The sequence below is a fragment of the Vipera berus genome (genome assembly GCF_964194415.1).
Source record: "Vipera berus genome assembly, chromosome: 3".
Lineage (NCBI taxonomy): Eukaryota > Metazoa > Chordata > Lepidosauria > Squamata > Viperidae > Vipera > Vipera berus.
In genome coordinates this window covers 93,593,250-93,612,860 of record NC_138204.1, presented here as the reverse complement: position 1 = coordinate 93,612,860, position 19,611 = coordinate 93,593,250, and the positions used below count along the sequence as shown (strand labels likewise).

The 19,611-nt window shown below is 37.4% G+C and overlaps 1 protein-coding gene across 1 annotated transcript in view; it reads left to right on the top strand.

Moving 5' to 3' along the window:
- SLC25A24 (solute carrier family 25 member 24) overlaps window positions 1–17,897 on the top strand; it is a 43,418-nt gene extending 25,521 nt beyond the window's left edge. The window contains exons 5-10 of the mRNA XM_081324962.1: window positions 2,257–2,415; window positions 4,632–4,781; window positions 7,678–7,785; window positions 8,467–8,634; window positions 14,632–14,782; window positions 16,076–17,897. Coding sequence (XP_081181088.1) covers window positions 2,257–2,415; window positions 4,632–4,781; window positions 7,678–7,785; window positions 8,467–8,634; window positions 14,632–14,782; window positions 16,076–16,254 — 915 coding nt within the window. The 3' untranslated portion in view covers window positions 16,255–17,897. The remainder of the gene's footprint in view (window positions 1–2,256; window positions 2,416–4,631; window positions 4,782–7,677; window positions 7,786–8,466; window positions 8,635–14,631; window positions 14,783–16,075) is intronic.
- The last annotated feature ends 1,714 nt before the right edge of the window (window positions 17,898–19,611 follow it).

Sequence of the window (19,611 nt, the reverse complement as noted above, 5' to 3'; positions counted from 1 at the left end):
CCATTTGCACCTTGACTAGGAAAGGCATCTAAAATGTGGATGAAATCTGAAGCAGGGAGAGGATTGATAGCTGAAACTGATAGACTTAAATATAATCCTTGATACGGCCATTTGTTTGGCAACTATTTGAAGTTATGACAGTGATGAGCAACTCATGGTTATGGCTGGTCCTCAAAATTCTGGCTGTCCTAGTACTCTTACAGTCATGTGATCATGATCTGCATGCTTGTCATCTGGTTCACTCTTATGACTAGTTGAAGAGTCTCAATCATGTGATCATCATTTGCAACCTTTCCTACCAGCTTCCCCAGCAATTCAGTGGTGAAGCTGACAGGGAAGGTCACAGGTCACTGGGGTAAGTTTCCCCTATCCACGCAATCTACCTTGTTTAGCGATGGAATTTCTGGTTCCAACTGTCGCTGTAATTTGAGGACTACCTGTTTTTAAATAAAAGTTTTAAATAATTAAATACTGGTCTCTGGTCTTTGACTGTAATACACTTAAACTTAATAATTAAATACAATTTGTATACATTTGCTAAATATATATTTAAATTATATATTGTCAATCATTGCTTTAGTTTACCTTTTGTGCTGACCTGCTGAATGAAATAATGAAAATAAAAGAATATAGCTACCCTGGATAGTGAGATGAGCTTGCATGTAAGTTTAAAAAGTAGAATAGAATAGAATAGAATAGAATAGTAATAATAATAATAATAATAATAATAATAATAATAATAATAATAATAATAATAATAATAATAATAATAATAATAATAATAATAATAATAATAATAATAATAATAATAATAATAATTTTATTTATATACCGCCCTTCTCCCGAAGGACTCAGGGCGGTGAACAGGGCAAGAATAAAAAATACAAAGTTACAAAAGTTAAAAAAGAATTAAATATATGCCCACTAAAAACAGTAAATACAAATATTAAAATAACAATAAAAAACCCCACCAATCCCCCATCAGGCCAGGCCGGCTTGTTCAAATAAGAATGTCTTTAGATCGCGACGGAAGGAGCGAAGATCGGGCGCCATCCGGAGCTCAACCGGTAACTGATTCCATAGCTCCGGGGCGCCCACTGAGAAGGATCTCCCCCTGGGGGCCACCAATCGACATTCTCTGATCGGTGGCACCCTGAGGAGGCCCTCTCTGTGAGAGCGCACAGGGCGAAGGGAAGTTGATGCCGGCAGCAGGTGTTCCCCAAGGTACTCCAGACCCCTGCCATGTAGGGCCTTAAACACCATTACTAGTACCTTGAATCTCACCCGGAAGACAACTGGCAACCAATGCAGAATAGAATAGAATAAGCAAGCAAGCAAGCTCCATGTCTTCATGGACCCATGGGAGAAGGTCTGCCTGTTAAATCTAAATGTCTGCTAAATTAAGGTTTTATCTGTCAATCCTAATACCAGTAACAATAGTTAAGAGAAATCCAGAAAATATTGCTCCCTCTCTCTTGTCTACCTTCCACATTTCCCTATAGCCCACCTACCTCCCATTTTGTCCAGTGTCCTATTTCTATGTCCTGCTGGGAAATTGCTTTGGGTGCTGGGAGTTGGTAATGATGTTGGTTTTATGGTTATGTTGTTTTATTGTATCCTTGTGAGCTGGCCAGAACCATTGTATATAAGATAGGTGGTCATATAATTCTCAATAAATAAATAAATAAGATAGTGTGGATTCACATTTTAACATATAAATTTGCCAGGGTTCACTCTGGGTAAAAAAGTGCCCTCTAACCCTGACGTTTTCTTGTTGAAGATATATTAAAGAGTCATCTAAATATTCCTTATGGTACTTTTTGCTTTGGTAACTTGAAGTTATATATGAAGAATACATAATATTGATTGAAGGTTTTTTTAAAAAAAAGCTAGGATAAAGTAATACATCATTGGCTTAATAACACTTTTCAAAGGTTAATCTTAGTCTTTCTTAAAATATCACTGCAAAGACATTCTTTGTAATGATACAGTAAGAATTGCCCAGGGATGTAAAATGCTTTTTAGATGATGTCTTTATTACAGCCATATTCAATTCAAAATTTTTAAATTAATTGTATTTACAGTGGCAGAATTGTCAAAATGATGGATTGTAGAATGTATCGTGTGTGTTTCTTTTCAATTTTTAGCTGAATGTAATTGTGCAATCAATGTCTTTGTTGAAATAAAGGCAGATGGAATTTAAGTCATTCATTCTCTTGCTTGCTCTTTCCCGTTCTCTCTTTTGCACTTTAACAGGTATTAGATATTGGAGATAGTTTAACTATTCCTGATGAATTCACTGAAGAAGAGAAGAAGACTGGCCAGTGGTGGAAGCAGCTTTTGTCAGGTGGAGTTGCTGGGGCTGTGTCTCGAACAGGCACAGCACCCCTTGATCGTCTCAAAGTTATGATGCAGGTGGGCCTCTTAAAACAAACCATCTGAGGTCCAAGAAGCTTCTTTAGACATCTTAAAAAGTTTGGATGCAGGCAGTCAGAAGAGCAGTTTGTCATATTTTATCAGAAATAGTTTGCTCTACAGATGGATGGACTTAGAATTGATCTACTTTGCTTATTATCAAAATCCCGAGAATTGGCTAACATACTCAGAATTAGAGAATCAGAACCTATAGCATTGTTTTTAGCATCAGGACTGAATGTGGCTCCCAGAACTATTGCACAAAAGTCCATTCCATTTGCTCACCCAAGGTTTCTTAATTTCAACAATAATATTTAAGACTAGTGGGGGGAGGAAAATTATTTTGATGCTGCTATTGTTAGTCAGAAACCCTCACTAATATTCGATAGTTCTGTTGTGATTCAGGGTCAGCCTGTGGGTTCGGCAGTTGGGTCGGACGATTCAGAGGAGGAGGGTGGTGTTGGAGAACTTGCTGAGGATAGCCTTGGGGCTCCGCAGAGTCCTCAGCCAGGCCCCTCCCATCTGGTTACAATGCAGACCCAGCTGTGTGAGCCTGACAGCGTGGATGAAGATGACCCACAGCTGGCCCTGTTCAAGGATGCCCGATGCAGGAGGCAGTCAAGCAGGAGTAAACAGAGGAAGGCAATGGGGCACCTCGGAAGGAGGCAGAGAGAAGCCACGCCCTGAACTGTTTAAAAGGGGAATGTGTAGGAGGGCTGGTTTGCTGAAGGCAACCGTTTGAATAGCTCCTGTTTCATGGTTCGTGTTTTGTTTTGCTCTGTTTGCTTTCGTGTCCATAAATTTGGCAGGCTTAGTTCCAGCCTCTTGCCTTCTTGTAAAGGGGTTGTCCCTGCCTTTTCTGCAGGGCCGGTAGTAGGCTGGTACAGAACAAGTTCACCTACACATTCTTAATAGATTTTCTTTCAGCCCACTTTAATTTCGGCAGCCAATGGCCAGATGGCAGAAGGAGTGGTAGATTAAAATGGTTCTTAGTCAAATAAGACCATGCATGCAGTTTGAACCATATAGAAAAACTGAGGTGGTAGTTCTCTCCAGTAACCAAGCCTCCCTTCGGTATTGACTTTTGGCTCCCAGAATAGTTGCCTCAAAGAGAAGATGTAGAGTAGAGGTCCCCAACCTTTTGGGCACCAGGGACCGGTTCCGTGGTGAAAGGTTTTTCCACGGACCAGAGAGTGCATGGTTTTGTGTGCTGCCTGCATCTTGTAAATGGAGCTTTGCTTGTTTGTGCGGACTGGTTGCTTGCATGCCATGGCCTGGTACTGGTCCGTGGACTGGGGGTTGGGGATCCCTGCCATAGAGAACTAAGACATGTTGGGGAAAATGAAAGAAGGTATCTATAGTCTTCTCCTGCATGCCTGCACTCTTCCCTTCCACCTGTATGTGATACAGATAGTCCTCGATTTACACCAGTTCCTTTAGAGACCGTTTGAAGTTACAACTGCACTGAAAAAGTGACATATGAATCGTTTTTCATACTTACGACCACTACCGCATCCCCATGGTTACATGATCAAAATTCAGACTCTTGGCAACTAATTCACATTTATGACAGTTGTAGTGTCCCAGAGTCATGTGATCATCTTTTGCCACCTTCTGACAAGCAAAGTCAATGGGGAAGCCAGATTCACTGACCAACTGTGTTGCTAACTTAACAACTGCCGTGCCATAACTGTGGCAAATAGGGTCATAAAATGAGGCAAAAATCACTTAACAATGTATCACTTAGCAACAGAAATTTTGGGGCTCCATTGTGGTCATAAGTCAAGGACTATCTGTACAGAAGTTTCATGCTTAAGCACTTGGAGCTGCCACATTTACGTTCAGCAAGGAAATCAGTATCGGAAGAGAGAGTTGAATAAAAATAAGAGGGTTAGATATTGCTGTTTTCTTTTCCCATTTAGCCTAAAGAAGGAAGGGGAATAACACCACACTTCTGCATTTTTAATGGCTAGGTGGGAGCCTTGACAAACAGGTTTTGTCGTTTGTCACAAAAGAAACACAAAATCTGAACCTTCAGTTGTGTGTACCAGACGCCATGAGACCAGGCGCTATCCTAGTGCATAATCTGGAATGGTTCCAATTCCTTGCTTAAAAGATTTGCTTACTTTATGCTTCTCTTGAAGGATAAAAGAGATTATTATGATTCAGCATGATTTCTATATATGTCAGTTAATTATGTTTCCTTTTCCTTGTAGGTTCACGGCTCAAAGGGGAAAATGAACATAGCTGGTGGCCTGAAACAAATGGTGAAAGAAGGAGGAGTCCGTTCCCTTTGGAGGGGAAATGGTGTGAATGTTGTCAAAATTGCACCCGAAACAGCTATCAAGTTCTGGGCCTATGAACGGGTAAGGTGTTAAAAACATAGGAAACTCTGATAAGCTCCTCCTTTTGTATAAGACTGACATTCACTGAACAGTACAGGTAGTCCTTGACTTACGACCATAATTGACCCCAAAATCTCTGTTGCTAAGCAAGACAGTTGTGAAATTTTATGGCCTTTCTTGCCAAAGCTGTTAAGCCAATCACTGTAGTTGTTAAGTTAGTAACGCGGTTGTTAAGTGAATCTGGCTTCCCTATTGGCTTTGTTTGTCAGAAGGTCACAAAAGGTGATCACATGATCCTGGGACACTGCAACTGTCATGAATACATGCCAGCTGCTAAGTATCTGATTTTTGATCATGTGACCATGGGGACACTGGAGTGGCTGAAAGAGTGGAAACTGGCTATAACTCACTTTTTTCAGTTCTGTTGTAACTTCAAATGGTCACTAAACTCCTGTAAGTCACGGACGACCTGTAGTAAAAATTGTCTTAACCATGGATCTCAGGATTGTATTTGTCCATGAAACTACTTTCTCATGTTACGTCCATTTCTAGAAGAAAGCATTCTGTTAAGCTACCTCCAAAGGTAATATCTTTAGCTAGTACTGTTTATGTCTGGTTTTTAAAAATAGTTAACATTTTTTAATCCTGTTTTTGTTAGCCCTTCAAGGTAGACCATTCTAGGAAACCAAAGTCATGGAAGCCAATACTACTTTTATTGTAAAGCTATAGTAACAGACTATTGCAAGTCTTCAAGTGCTTCCCCACTCCCTTCCTTTATTTTTCTCAAAACAGGGGACAGCCTTGTTGGTGACATTTTCTCAGGCTACAGTTCTGCCCTGGACTCAGTGGGTATTTTTTAATCTGACTGTTGTCTTAGTAGCAGTTCACTACAGTTTCTCTACTTAAAAAAAGACCTAATGGTCTTTTGAAGAAGAAGAAGAAGAAGAAAAAGAAATGAGAGTTCTCTCTTGACTGGAGTTTTTCAAAGTTGAATGCGTATGTAGAGTCAAATTATAGCTCATTTTTGCTTCAAGGATACCTATAAACTCATTTGATCCTTCTTAGTAGTCTTAGGAAATTGAGACCCAGTTTGCTATTCAGTAATGGTTAAGCTGGTAGGCTAGAAACCAGGAGACTTGTGAGTTCTAGTCTCATCAGCTGGGTAACCTTGGGCCAATCATTCTTTTTCAGCCCTAGGAAGAAGGCAAGGGCAAACCACTTCTGGAAAACTTTGCCAAGAAAACTGCAGAGACTTGTCCAGGCAATCTTCATGAGTCAACATTGACTCAAAGGCACACACACAGAATCTCATGAAATCAGCTTGACAGACAGAGAACAATTACTTCAGAGATTTGAAGTTGTTCAAGGAAATACAGAAAACAAATCAGTATTATATCTAAGTGTTTTCCTTGTCAAAATTCCCTCTTTTTCCTTTTTTGGTTTTGTTACATTGTGGGTCCCCTGTGCCCTCTGTATGTAACATAAGAAGAGAAAGTGGGCAAGTGTTTGAGTCTTTGTAACAGCTGAAATAGTTATATGCTGCTGAGCTAGATGGATAACAAAGCACCTTGAAAAAAGTTTACTGCATCATACTTGGACATTTGCAATGCTATATTTGATACAGGCTGAGGGAACTGCGATACATCAAAAATATTCTCAGCACTTTCAACCATCAGCCTTGCTACAGATGTATCAATCTTTTTTATGCTTTTTCTTTTTCTCCCGTGTAAAGAGAAATTTCTTAAACTAGAAAATTATCCTGGCACATATTGAAGGCCCCAGTGCTAGTTGTAGCTAAGTTTTGCTGCAAATACGTAGAGCTCATATTTTCAGAACTTATCCTTAGGCACAGAATTGTCTTTATTTCACCCTTCGTAAGACATCTTCAAGTAGTAGTAGTAGTAGTAGTAGTAGTAGTAGTAGCAGCAGCAGCAGCAGCAGCAGCAGCAGCAGCTATATAGGGCCTACAGAATAATAGAATAACAAGATTGGAAGGGACCTTGGAGGTCAAGCAGGAAACCCTATATCATTTCAAACAAATGGCTGTCCAGTCTCTTCTTAAAAACCTCCAATATTGGAGCACCCACAATTTCTGGAGGCAAGTTGTTCCATTGATCAATTGTTCTAACTCTCAGGAAATTTCTCCTTAATTCTAGGTTGCTCCTCTCCTTGATTAATTTCCATTCATTGCTTCTTGTCCTGCCTTCAGGGGTTTTGGAAAATAGGTTGACTCCCACTTTCTTGTGGCAACCCCTTAGGTATTAGAACATTATTATGGGCAATGACTAGAAAATACTCAAATTAATAATAAAACAGAAAAACACCATGATAAAAGCAAACTAATAGCAGCAAAACTAAAGCAAAGCAGCCAACTTTGTACAAATTATATGAGTGATAAAATTTATATCTCACTGCTGCAAAAAGTTATATTTGTTTCTGAGAGCTAGAGGCAGGGCTTTTTTTCTCATAGAACGCTCAGAACGGAGTTCCGGCACCTTTTTTGGATGGAACCTTATAGGATAGGCAAGGCAGGTTGTATGACATGTATGAGTTCCGGCACCTTTTTCTTTTACAAAAAAGCACTGGCTAGAGATGAATGATATCCAAGGTTATGGAAAGCTTTGCTATATATTCTTTGTTTGGCCCATCATTAATGTCATCATGGGAATTATGCTTATTCAATTTTGACCATGAAAAACGAACCCCACCATGGATATTTATATCAATATTTGATGTATGAATAGAGTAACTATTGGGTAGCCTGGAGCTGATGACATGGTGCAAGAACCTACTGACTAAATTATTTGCTTTGACATGTACACATACAGAGTTTGTGCACATACCAGGGCAGAATTATTATTATTAGTTCTGGGGGCTAGAATTAATGTGCTTTTTTTTGTATCTTGATACTTCTTAGTATAAGAAAATGCTTGTTAATGAAGAAGGAAAAATAGGAACCATTGAACGATTTATATCTGGTTCTATGGCTGGAGCAACCGCGCAGACATCTATTTATCCTATGGAGGTAGGTATTGGATAATATCATCTTTTTTAATAATGCCCTATTTTATTTTCCTCCCTCCCTCCCTCAGTATGATAATCTGATATTAAACTATATTTACTCTAAAAATCATTTAAGCTAAGGAGAGTTCCATTTTAAAGCATTTTGTATCAAGCATACATTTTACATGTGCAGAAGACCAAGTTAAAACTCTCTTCTAATTTTATTTAAAACATCAAAGTCTCAGATATCTTTATCTGTTGTTAAATGATTTTAAGACCACAATGGAATTATTAGATACTCCATCTGAAATTGAGTTGCCTATAACAGCTCATCTTTGTTGAGAACTATGGCATGTATAATTTAAAGGACTTTAATCTAATTTGAATCTCCCAAGTTGTGCACAAAAACTATAACCCTATTTCTACAGACTAATGTATGTGTTCCTATTTAAAAATTTATGATGATAGGGATATCAGCCAAAATTAATTGATGCGAAAGGAAATGATTTATCTCTAGAGTGATTTACTTGTCCTTAAGTCTTGTTTGGGCCATACATTTCTTTTTAAACTCCTTTTTTCATATGTTAACTCTCACATCTGTAAATATGACCGATACTCTGGATCTATATTAAAGATTAATTTGTGATATAATATTTAATTGTATTGTCTTCTGAACTATTTCTGCTCAATGCTATTTCTTTAGGTATTAAAAACAAGACTGGCAGTGGGTAAAACAGGTCAATATTCAGGAATGTTTGACTGTGCTAAGAAAATTTTAAAAATGGAAGGGGTGAAAGCCTTTTACAAAGGTTACATTCCTAATATTTTGGGAATAATTCCATATGCTGGCATCGATCTGGCTATTTATGAGGTGAGTTGACATATTTCATAATAATGCAGTGAAAAAAAATGTTTTGTGGATAAAATATTTGATTCAACCCAGAACGTAGACTCAACATTTCTGTATCTTTGATGCCACTGGTTGCACATTGCATCAATTTATATGGGCAGATCAGTTTTCGTGACTTTTCCTTAAAACATTAAGATAGGTAATATATATAGGGAAATTGTAAGCTTGTATGATAATTCTGAAGCTTTCTAGTGCTACAGGGTTATCAATTATATTGTGAAGATGCTGTGAAATCTTGATAGTTTAGTCAAATCTTACCTTCTATTACTAAAACTGGTATAGAACACAATTTTAGGAGACACCTCAGGAGCACACGTGATATCGTTGTTACATAAGCTGCACTGGCTATCAGTTTTCTTCTGGTGTTTGGCTATTGTCTTTAAAGGCCTTTGTGGCCTGGGTCCAGAGTATCTGAACAACTGTCTCACCCTGATGGACTAATCTGCCTCACTTGTTCCACTGGAAAGTATCTACGTTGGATCCCGTTGGCCAAAGTATTTCAGCTGGTGAGGTCCAGAAGAATAGCATTTTCTGCTTTGGGTCCCGTCTTCTGGAACATTCTTCCATCAAGTATGACATCTGCTGCCACACTCCTGGCTTTCCAGAATAATCTAAAAATGTGGCTCTGCCATTTGGCCTGGGGCACTGACGGACCCACCACATTGGGGATGGCTGACAAGTTAGAAAAAAATTCTCACCCCAGGCCATTCATCATCTTGGTTTTTAACGTTTAACTTCTCTATTTAATTGTAATTTTTTTTAGTACTTTTCAAATTTTTATTAGATTTGAAGGTGCCCAGAGTTGCTTTGGTGAGATGGACAGCATAGGAATTTAATAAATAAATAGTCATGTTATGGTAGAATGGCTACTTATTTAAAACGTTAAGAGTTTTATTAGTGTGGTAACTACTTATCTTTTTAAATTCTTATGTTCGGCTAAACCATGCTTCATTTTAACCAGGGGTAGGCAACCTTGGCTCTTTTATGACTTGTGAACTTCAACTCCCAGAATTCCTGAGCCAGCCATGCTGAGGGGAAAGGGAGAGGTTTCCAAGCTGAGCCCTGCTGGCTGAGGAATTCTGGGAGTTGAAGTCCACGAGTCATAAAAGAGCCAAGGTTGCCTACCCCTGATTTTAACCATGATTTAAGGACTGGCTTTACACATTGATCTCAAACATAAAATGTAGCTTAGGATATTAAACCAAAATCAATAAGCACTATTATAACTTGCACTGCTCTCTGAACAAATTGGACGAAAGAACAAATTGGAGGAAAGAAGATATATTAATGAAGTAGTGATTAATGCTAATAGGAATTATCACTTACATAATTTACTTTGTAGTAGCTTAATGAGTACTTAACAGAGCAATCACAAAAGAAATCTTTGCAATGCTGCAATGAAGCATGGCCGGCTATGAGAAAATCCAATTTGGGTTTACAGGAATAAGTCCTTGACTTGTTAGTTGGGACTGTAATTTTCATCATTAGTTGGTGCAGTTATAAAGTGTGGTGTTACATGACTGCACTGCACTGTCTTCTGATGACAATCTTAGCTCTCCCCACTGCAGTTGTTAACTATGAATCATGTTGTTTGTCAATGCGGCAAACATTGACATGTTTTTGTCATGGTTCTGATTAATGAGACAATTCAAACAAAATTCAGGCATTTTTTATCTAAAAAGTCTTAATAATGAAACACCGGCGGCACTCATGGATGGATGCCAGAATCTGAAATCTCCTCCCCTAAGCCCATGGTATCATACACAATTCCCACCCTTATTTACACATCATCAATCACATTATCCAATTAGTTTTACATATGAAGTTTCACTTCCCTTTCTGTGCAGGGCTATTTCTTATCTTTTCAAAATAGCCGTTTGACATTTCCCTCCCTTCTGTGATTCAAAGCGAAGCAGTTTAAACAAAAGGCTGCCTCTTGTATTGTCAGTGCAAAAACACGTCAATGTTTGCAGCATTAACATTGTTAAGCAAGCACCCACCCCAGGCCAAGCCATTCTAGGTTTGGTCCCTCCCAATCCTGAGTCTCAGTGAATAAGGAACTGCATCCGACTCCCTCCAATTGACTGCCCCTCCCCCATCTCTGTCCTTTGGGACCCATTGCATCTTGCCTTGCACTGTACTGTGGCTGCTTGCCACTCCCTGGGAAACATAGCAAGTGTCCACTTTCTGAAGTGCCTTCTCTCCCCAGCCCACGTCCCAGCAAACAAACATTCTTTTGCTCTCCAGCAAGTACCGGCAAGCATTCATTCACCCAGTGTGCTGGAACCAACAGCAGGAAGGAAGGGCTCCCTGGTGTGGGAAGTTAAGAGATATGTCGGTCTGTCCTCTAGATTCCCATATGAGGTCAAAGACTTAGGTTGATATCTGACTTTCTCAGGGGAAAGCAAGCATGTTGGTGAGATTCCACCGTACAATGGAGTCTACAATAAAGGAATCTCTTGACCTCAGTCCCAGAGCCACTTTCATTGTTTGCACCTGACGCTCAACTGCCTTCTCGCCCACTTCTGTGCACCAAACTTTCATTTTTTGTACCCAGCTTCTTGCTGCCTTTGTTGTCTCCTTTTCAAACCCAGCTTTTCCGGAAGAAGTTTCTTACACATGGCTAGAGCTGCAGTTTCTGAAGCTAGCACAGGCTTTAGCCACTTTTGGAAATGGATCCACCCCCCCACCCCCCTTTCCCAAAAGCTAGAGTTGCATTGATTTTGGAAAGTAATGCATGGTGGTTTTTTTTGTTTTTTTTAAAACCCTTGTTTGATGTAAAAGAACAAAGTACAATAACTATAATTATAAAATAAATCCTTCTGAATTCAGGGCATAAGAGAAAAATATTTATGTGAATGGAAGAGCATAGAAGTTCAAGAAAGTGTTGAGTGTTTAATGTAAGTCAGAATAACAATTTATTATTAGACCTGAATAGTTAACACAGCTGTCTTTCTGAATTTCATGCTTTTTACCTAGCTTCACAGCTGCTGTAGTTTACACTGTAGTTTCTGCTAATGGCTGCAGGTTATTAATCTTCATGTACTTAAACATGTTTCACGCTGAAATAATGTTCTACCTCTATTTGGCAGCATATGCTACCTGTCAGCCATTTATTGTGTTCTTGGCAATTAGCTGAGCTGACGCTTTCTTGTTCTATAATACCCCACTTAAACCTAATTCATTTCCATTCTATATGAAGAGATTTTACAAATGTCAATTATCATTTGTAGTGCATATCCATCTCTTAATGAGCTTCATGTTTACACCAGCCAACACTTGGCATTTGCATAGGTCAGGGGTAGGCAACCATGGCTCTTTTATGACATGTGGACTTCAACTCCCAGGATTCCTGAGTCAGCATGGCTTATTCAGGAATTCTGGGTATTGAAGTCCACAAGTCATAAAAGAGCCAAGGTTGCCTACCCCTGGCATAGGTTATACCCAAGTTTTTTATTCAGAGATGGAAGTTTGAAGGTGGAGTCACTGGTGGTCATGATTATGCAAAACCCAGTTTCATTTTAGTGCAAAAGATTCTGTAAAAAACAACAGGTTTCTGACATTTAATTAGGCCCAGCCATGGAGGGGCTGGAAGGACTTACTTGTTTATGAAAAGGGAAGAAAGATGAGTGTGCTGATAGGAATTGTGATAGTGTTCCTGTAGAGTGCTAGTCAAGAGGGACTTAAAACTCCTTCCATTCCTATTTGCAGGTTTTTGTAATTTTATTGATTTAAAGTGCTTGAACACTTCAGAACACTTAGGGAAAAATAAATATGTATGTAATATGATTGTAAATCATTGGAAGTGAACTTTTAAAAATTACTTTCTGTCCTCTTCTAAGACTGTCATCTCTCCTCATCATGTTGTCAGACTTGGAGTATGGCGGCTAGGGGGAGAAATAAATTCAGTCCTTATTACAGCATAGCTAGTCCCACTGTAGCCAAGGGAAAGTTGTTTATCTCTCCCAAGTAGAGTATGCTGTCCATCCAAGCTACTTAGAGCAGAAGTGAAAAGAAGAATGTAGTACTCAGTAAGACCTTGACTTATGAAGCATTGGATCCTGGCTTTCTTGCCCCTCAGTCAGTCTTCCTCAATGTGGCATATTCCAAAACTGAAAATAGAGACTATCCATAATGGTCGAGTTCTGGAAGCTGCAGTATCAATATAGCTGAAGAATGCAGATTCTCTTAAGTATGTTTCTGTAAGCATCATTATTCTGTGACTTACAGATGTGTTGTGAAAATTTATAAAATAATTCAGTCTTGCACATAGTCCTCCAGACAACCCAATCAGCCATGTGGCCAAACCCATAGCCAGATCTTTTGACATACCAGTTACTAGTCAGTGCCATCTCAGGGTACTGTCTTGGGCTGTTTGGTTCCTCCAAAACGATCTCCTGGTCCTCCTGCTCTTGTTGAGTCATGTTCTCAGCTGGTGGCTGGCAGTGGAAGCTGAAATCCTGAGCTTCTCCAGTTCTGCTTGAAGCCAACCTGTGGTGGTGACCTCCAGTTATAATTCTAGTAGGCATGTCACTCTACCAGAGACACTATGGCAATGGGAGAAGAAGATCAAAGCTCTGCTTGTAGAATAAAATGTTTCTACACTTCAGCCCAGACCCAAATCATCCGTATAAAGCTACATTATGATATGGTGGCCATATCATCAGTCAGTTGTTTTCTGAATTGCATGAGCAATAGGTTGTGAGTAAACAATACAAGATCAAATATTGAAGTAGGCAGAATATTAAACTTATGTAGAGATTTCTTTTAATAAGTATCCTGGATCCAAGCCATTGTACTGTTATTAATCTCTTGTTAAGACTTCTATGGTCTATATAAGCAGATGTCATTAACAGCCCTCTCCAGATAGTTAAACTCGTGGAAAACACCTTTTATCATATATAAATACCTTTATTGCATGTAGAGTCGAATACAGTAGGTGGGGTGCATTAAGATGATGTTTGTACAGCATTTCCAAGATATTTCCAAGTTATCTCCAAGTTATCTCCAAGGTCAGAAAATGGTAATACTCCCAGCGTCTGCACATGTCTGCTGTTGTCACATGTTAGCAGGTTAATGGAGGAGAGATTCTCCAGGGACAAAGGAGGAGGAAGTCCATCCCAGAAAGGGGAGGGAAGAGGAAATACATCATAGGGTAGGAGGGTCTGACTGCTCACATTGTAATTTCTCCAAAACAGCCACGTGGTGGCAGCACAATAAGCTTCATCCCAAACACTGATGAGATATACCATATATGCAAACTCATAAATACCATTATGATTTAAAATATATTAAAATGTATGTAAAGATAATGTGTATTCAGCTTAAGGGTAAATAAAATGTATTACTGAATATATATTTTTTCTGTGTTGTTTTCTATTATGTTTAGAGAAATAGTCATGGGTGATGTTCTGTAGTTTTGAAGAGCCAAACGCTTCTCTAATTTCACTATTTAAGTCATCACAGGGATTTTTCTAAGACTTGCTGGGAGATCATTGAAAACTGAGGATGAGGCTACTATGCCAGTTTAAAACCACAAGCACACTAAATATGTTTGTGGCAAAAAATGGAGAATTAGTATAATGAACTGTCACAAAGAGTTGTCAAATGGAAGTTGCTATTTCATTTCTATCATAACCTCCTTAAGCAGCCCTTGAGCTCCAATGTAATATAGATGAAGTGCTAGGCATAATACATATGTGAATCAGCTGATGAATGTCACTCAGTGTCCAAGTTTATAAGGGTACTTGAGAGATGAAGGGAAACAACCATTTGTCTCAAATGAAGAAAAAGAAAGAAATCACTTTCAAAGTGTATGATCAGTATTCTAGCTTGTTCAACGTGTTTTTGAAGGCTTCAACTCTTATCCCATTTTCAGAAGGTCATAAAAATGTAGCCACATCCTTTCATGGGTTTAGAACTATATATGAACTAACTAAATCATTATATTTCTGACAGGCATTGAAAAAAACTTGGTTAGAAAAATATGCCACTGATTCTGCCAACCCTGGTGTATTAGTATTGCTTGGATGCGGTACTTTATCCAGTACTTGTGGCCAGTTATCCAGTTATCCACTTGCCCTTATCCGAACTCGAATGCAAGCTCAAGGTGAGTGTTGGAAGTTATGTTACTGTGCCTATGTGGAAGAGATAACTTGAGGGATGAATATTTAAGGATACTGTTGATCATTAAGAGTTTGGCTACCCTTTTCTTCTGGAATTTTATGTATGTAGCCTTCTGCCATCAGTGATCACTTTTTAAAAAGTTGCATTATGTCTTTAAAGTCTGCCGAATACCTTGATCTCCCTCAGTGCAAGTGAGGTAGCAAACCTCTATGGAATTTTCTTTATTTTGCTTGAAGATGTTTTGCTTCTCATCCAAGAAGCTTCTTCAATTCTCAGAATTGAAGAAGCTTCTTGGCTGAGAACTGAAACGTCTTCAATGAAAACAAAGTCCAGTTGCCTTTTGGAAAAGCACCTTTGGGAAAAAACGTTATCTGGAAGACTGAGAATTTCTATTGACATTTTGGGAGATAGATATTACTCACAATACTTATTGATACATAGATTTCTTTCAATACACACTTTTTTTTTATCCAAATGAAGGATCTGATAATAGACATTTCATCTAAAATGATGGAGTTGATACACAGGTTTCCACTTCCGTCAAAATTAGATCTTTACCAAATTGTATCAATAATGATAAAAAACTTTCCTGACCGGTAGAAGCCTGGTTAGCATAAAAGGTTGTTTTAGAATAAGGCTTTGTTCTATCCGTTTTAACCCATAGGACCCCCTTTTGCTTTGTATCTTGTTGGGGGAACAAATAACCTGCAGTTATTACAGGATATGAGACATTTTTGAATCTATTTTCTATTTTGTGGGAAGCAAAGGCACAGCATTCTAAATGTTACAGAAACTTAAGAGATCCATTTTACCACTTTCCCTCACATACTGCTAAGCTTGTAAGCCGCCCTGAGTCTTCGGAGAAGGGCGGGATATAAATGGAATTAAAGTAAAATAAATAAATAAATAAATAAATAAATAAATAAATAAATAAAGAAAGAAAGAAAGAAAGAAAGAAAGAAAGAAAGAAAGAAAGAAAGAAAAAGAAAAAGAAAGAAAAGTGTCTGAATATTCTAGTCTCAGCCATTCTGCCGGAACTTTGGAATTACAAACGAAGTACATAGAAAGTCCTGCATGTAGACTATAGGGTTGAAAAGCTCAAATACAGGAGAAATATGTTTGTGGGTATGCATGCAAAAAATTAGCTTTGTAGACATAATACAGAGGGAAATAATGTATTACTTGAAAGGGAAGCACAACTAAGTCAGATTTCTTCTATTTATTAAGACAACTTAAATAATATATATATATATATTTCCTTTTCAATTTTCTGTAGCAATGGTAGAAAGTGGCCCTCAGCTAAACATGGTTGGCCTGTTCCGAAAAATTATTGCCAAAGAAGGAATCCTTGGACTATACAGAGGCATAGCCCCAAACTTCATGAAGGTGCTTCCTGCTGTCAGCATCAGTTATGTGGTATATGAAAAGATGAAGGAAAACTTGGGAATAGCATGAAAGAAAGAGGTTACCCACACGGGAGACTTTCAAGGAATATTAACCCAGATGAAATCCTGGAGGCTAAATTCATGTTTACAGTTGGCTACAATTCTTCTATGCAGAAATTCTGCAAGTCTTAACTTTATGAAGTCTTGATGGAGTAAAAAAAATATTTTCTGAAAACAGCTAGGTAATGAAAAAAAATGTCAAAAAATATTTCATTCCTCATGTGGCTGCTTTTTGGAAAAGTTTGAGGATGTCATAATCCCCCAACTTATATATTATTGGGTTAAAGCTATACAAGCACTCTGTTATGACAATTTGCATTTGATTGTCTAGTGGGCAATTTATGAGCATTCTGAACACACAATATTAATTTGCAGTCATCTTTTGCAATATGGTAATAATTCTACTTTTTTGGTTAAGCTTTTATAAACCTAATAAAACCCCTCCGAAAAATAATTCAGAAAGTCAGAAAAGTCACACTGACATTCTTGATAATTTGTTCAGTTCTTCTTATAACCAATTAACAGAAAGAGCTTGAAGGGAAATGAATGTATTTGCATAATTATTAGCCATTTTTATAGAACATACCTAGGTGGGATCTGGTCTTCCAAATATTAATTTTGGGAAATTGATGAGGATAGGAACCAATCTAGACAAGCGTGGAACTGACATATTAAAGTGAAAGTTATTGCTATTTACAAAAGATAATAATAATTGATAGTTTGTATGCATATTCAACATCCTATTCCTAATTTATATGAATGGAAGGAATCAAGGCATATGTTTAACTTAACAAGTATTAGTATCCTTTAGATAATTATGTAATTTGTTTAAAAGTTAAAACAGGTGAAAAGTTTCTTAAATTTCTCTTTTTTGCATCCTCCCATCTTCACAATCATTTATCAAAATGCCTGCTTTTAAATCCTAATAAGTTCCTTTGCTAGGCTTGCCTTCTCTTCTAAGAGAGAAAATTCTTCTCCTTTCTTTTACTACCCAAAGGAAGGGAAAGGAAGAAAAATCCTCATGTATTTCCCTTCTAATTTAGACTCCTTTCTCTCATTGACCTCTGCAGTGATACTTAATTCAGGTCTTGCTGTTGCATGGTTATCTTTTCTAATTCTGATTTGATTCCTTTTTAGACAACCTCTCCTACCAGCTGCTTCTCTCTCAATTCTCAATTCATGGAAGATGTTCCCTCCACAGTTCTCCTCTACTCTGTAGCTTGGGATCCCTTCGATCACCATTGCTTCTTTTTAGTCCTCTGCTTGTTCATTCTCCTTTCTCATTGTTGGCATATGTAGACCAGGGGTCCTCAAACTTGGCCCTTTTATGACTTGTGGACTTCAACTACCAGAATTCCTCAGCCATAAAAGGGCCAGGTTTGAAGACCCCTGAAGTAGACCATGAAAGAACTAGCTGTCCTATTACCTATCTTCTCTAGGTTTATCTTGTCTGCAAAAACAGATGTGTGAGATTGCAGGTGCTTCAAGGAGTTGTAGATTTTTGTCATTGCCTATGTGCTTTGAGCCTTGCATATGACTATCAGGCCACTAAATAAAAATAAAAACTTTTAATATTTGCAACACTGAGAAGAACAGCAGGGCTTTTGTATCATGGCAGCTCATTCTTCCATATTTGGCTAAGTCCTGTTTGAAGCATGCACACACACACACACACACACACACACACACATATGTATATGTATATATGTGTGTGTGTACATATATATATATATATATATATATATATATATATATATATATATATATATATATATATATATATATATATATATATATATATATATATATATATATATATACATACACACACACACATATATATTTCTTATGGCTTGTTTGGGTTTTGTTTTGCAGGTCAGAGCTGATTTCCTTGATGGAGATCTGTATTTCTTTAATAGTATAATGGAGATTATTTATTGATAGATGGGAAGATCCAGAAATATTCTTAATTCTCCAAATCAAGATAGAAATCAATATTAATGTTCAGTTTATTTCATCAAATTATGTCATAATATCAACATAATACAATAAAATATGATAAACTAAAATTATATGAACTAAATAGTCATAAAGAATATTGCCTTCAAATTATTAAATTTAGTAAAATGATTTTAAGTAACTGGAAATCAGTCCAGAAGGTAATGATAGGCAACCAAAAATTGCATGGAAAAATCATGGCCAGCCTATATTAACATCCTCTTCTCCAGCATATTTCAAAGATATTTGAAATGAAAGGCAGGAATTGCTGTGTGTTAAATAATTGTTTGCTTATTGCAATAAAGTAAGCTCGCTTTAATTACAGATATAACTGCATCATAAAAGCAGATTCTTTTCTTGGCATTTCTTGTTTCTTTGAAATCTGGCTATTCCTTTTAGTTAATTAAAGTTTTCTTCAAGAGTGGCACACAGAAGAGTTTGAGTAAATGATTGCTTTGTTACTCTTTGGAGTTTCTTATGCTTCTACCTGGATATCCAGTTTGAACAAAACTCTTAAACATACATTATTTGGGAGAGTATTGTGGGATAGAACTTTTAGGCTATGGCACATGTGTATTGCTATCATAAAAAGAGGTATGTGATCATATTAACAGGTCTGCTGTAGCTATTGGGTACAAATGGATGATGATTTGGCTACATGTGGCCATAACTGTTTGGGAGAATTTAATGTAAAATTTCCAAACAATTCAGTTTACAAAAGAGTAAATCATAGTGCTTGTTTGTACTGTAAACATTTCAAACTATTGCCTTCAGCAAACACTCCTTAATACTCCTTTTAAAACCATCTTGGAAAAATAAGGCTGTTAGTGCTGTGGATACATGGCAATGAGACCCATTGCGTTGTTTGCAACACTTTTGAATGACAGCTTTTTCACACTGCCTCTTGTCATACAGAAAACCACACTTTATCAAAACCAAAGAGTTGTTCCAAAATACACAGTATATAAAATGTCTGACTTTTTTTTAAAAAGGAACAAAATATATACTGTTGTAAAATTTTCTTTTTTTATATAGCTTTCTAATTGTTTATTTAGAAAAATGCTTATTTGAAAAATAGAGTTGAAAAATGACATGAAGCAGTACATGAAGCAGATTCATTCTGTTTTCTTCTATAAGTGCGCTTATTGATTTGGGTGATTTTGTTGTTAATTCTTCGGAGATGATGTAAGCTTGAGTAAGATTCCTTTTATCTTGTCCCTAAGCATCGTTAGTTTGTAATTATTATATGCTTCTTCTGTTCCTTGGTGAAAGAGGTGCTGATACTTTGAAAACTGTTTATAATAAACAGGTTTTATAACACAGTTGTATGTTCTTTTGTAAATTGTTGGATCATTCACTATCTTATTAA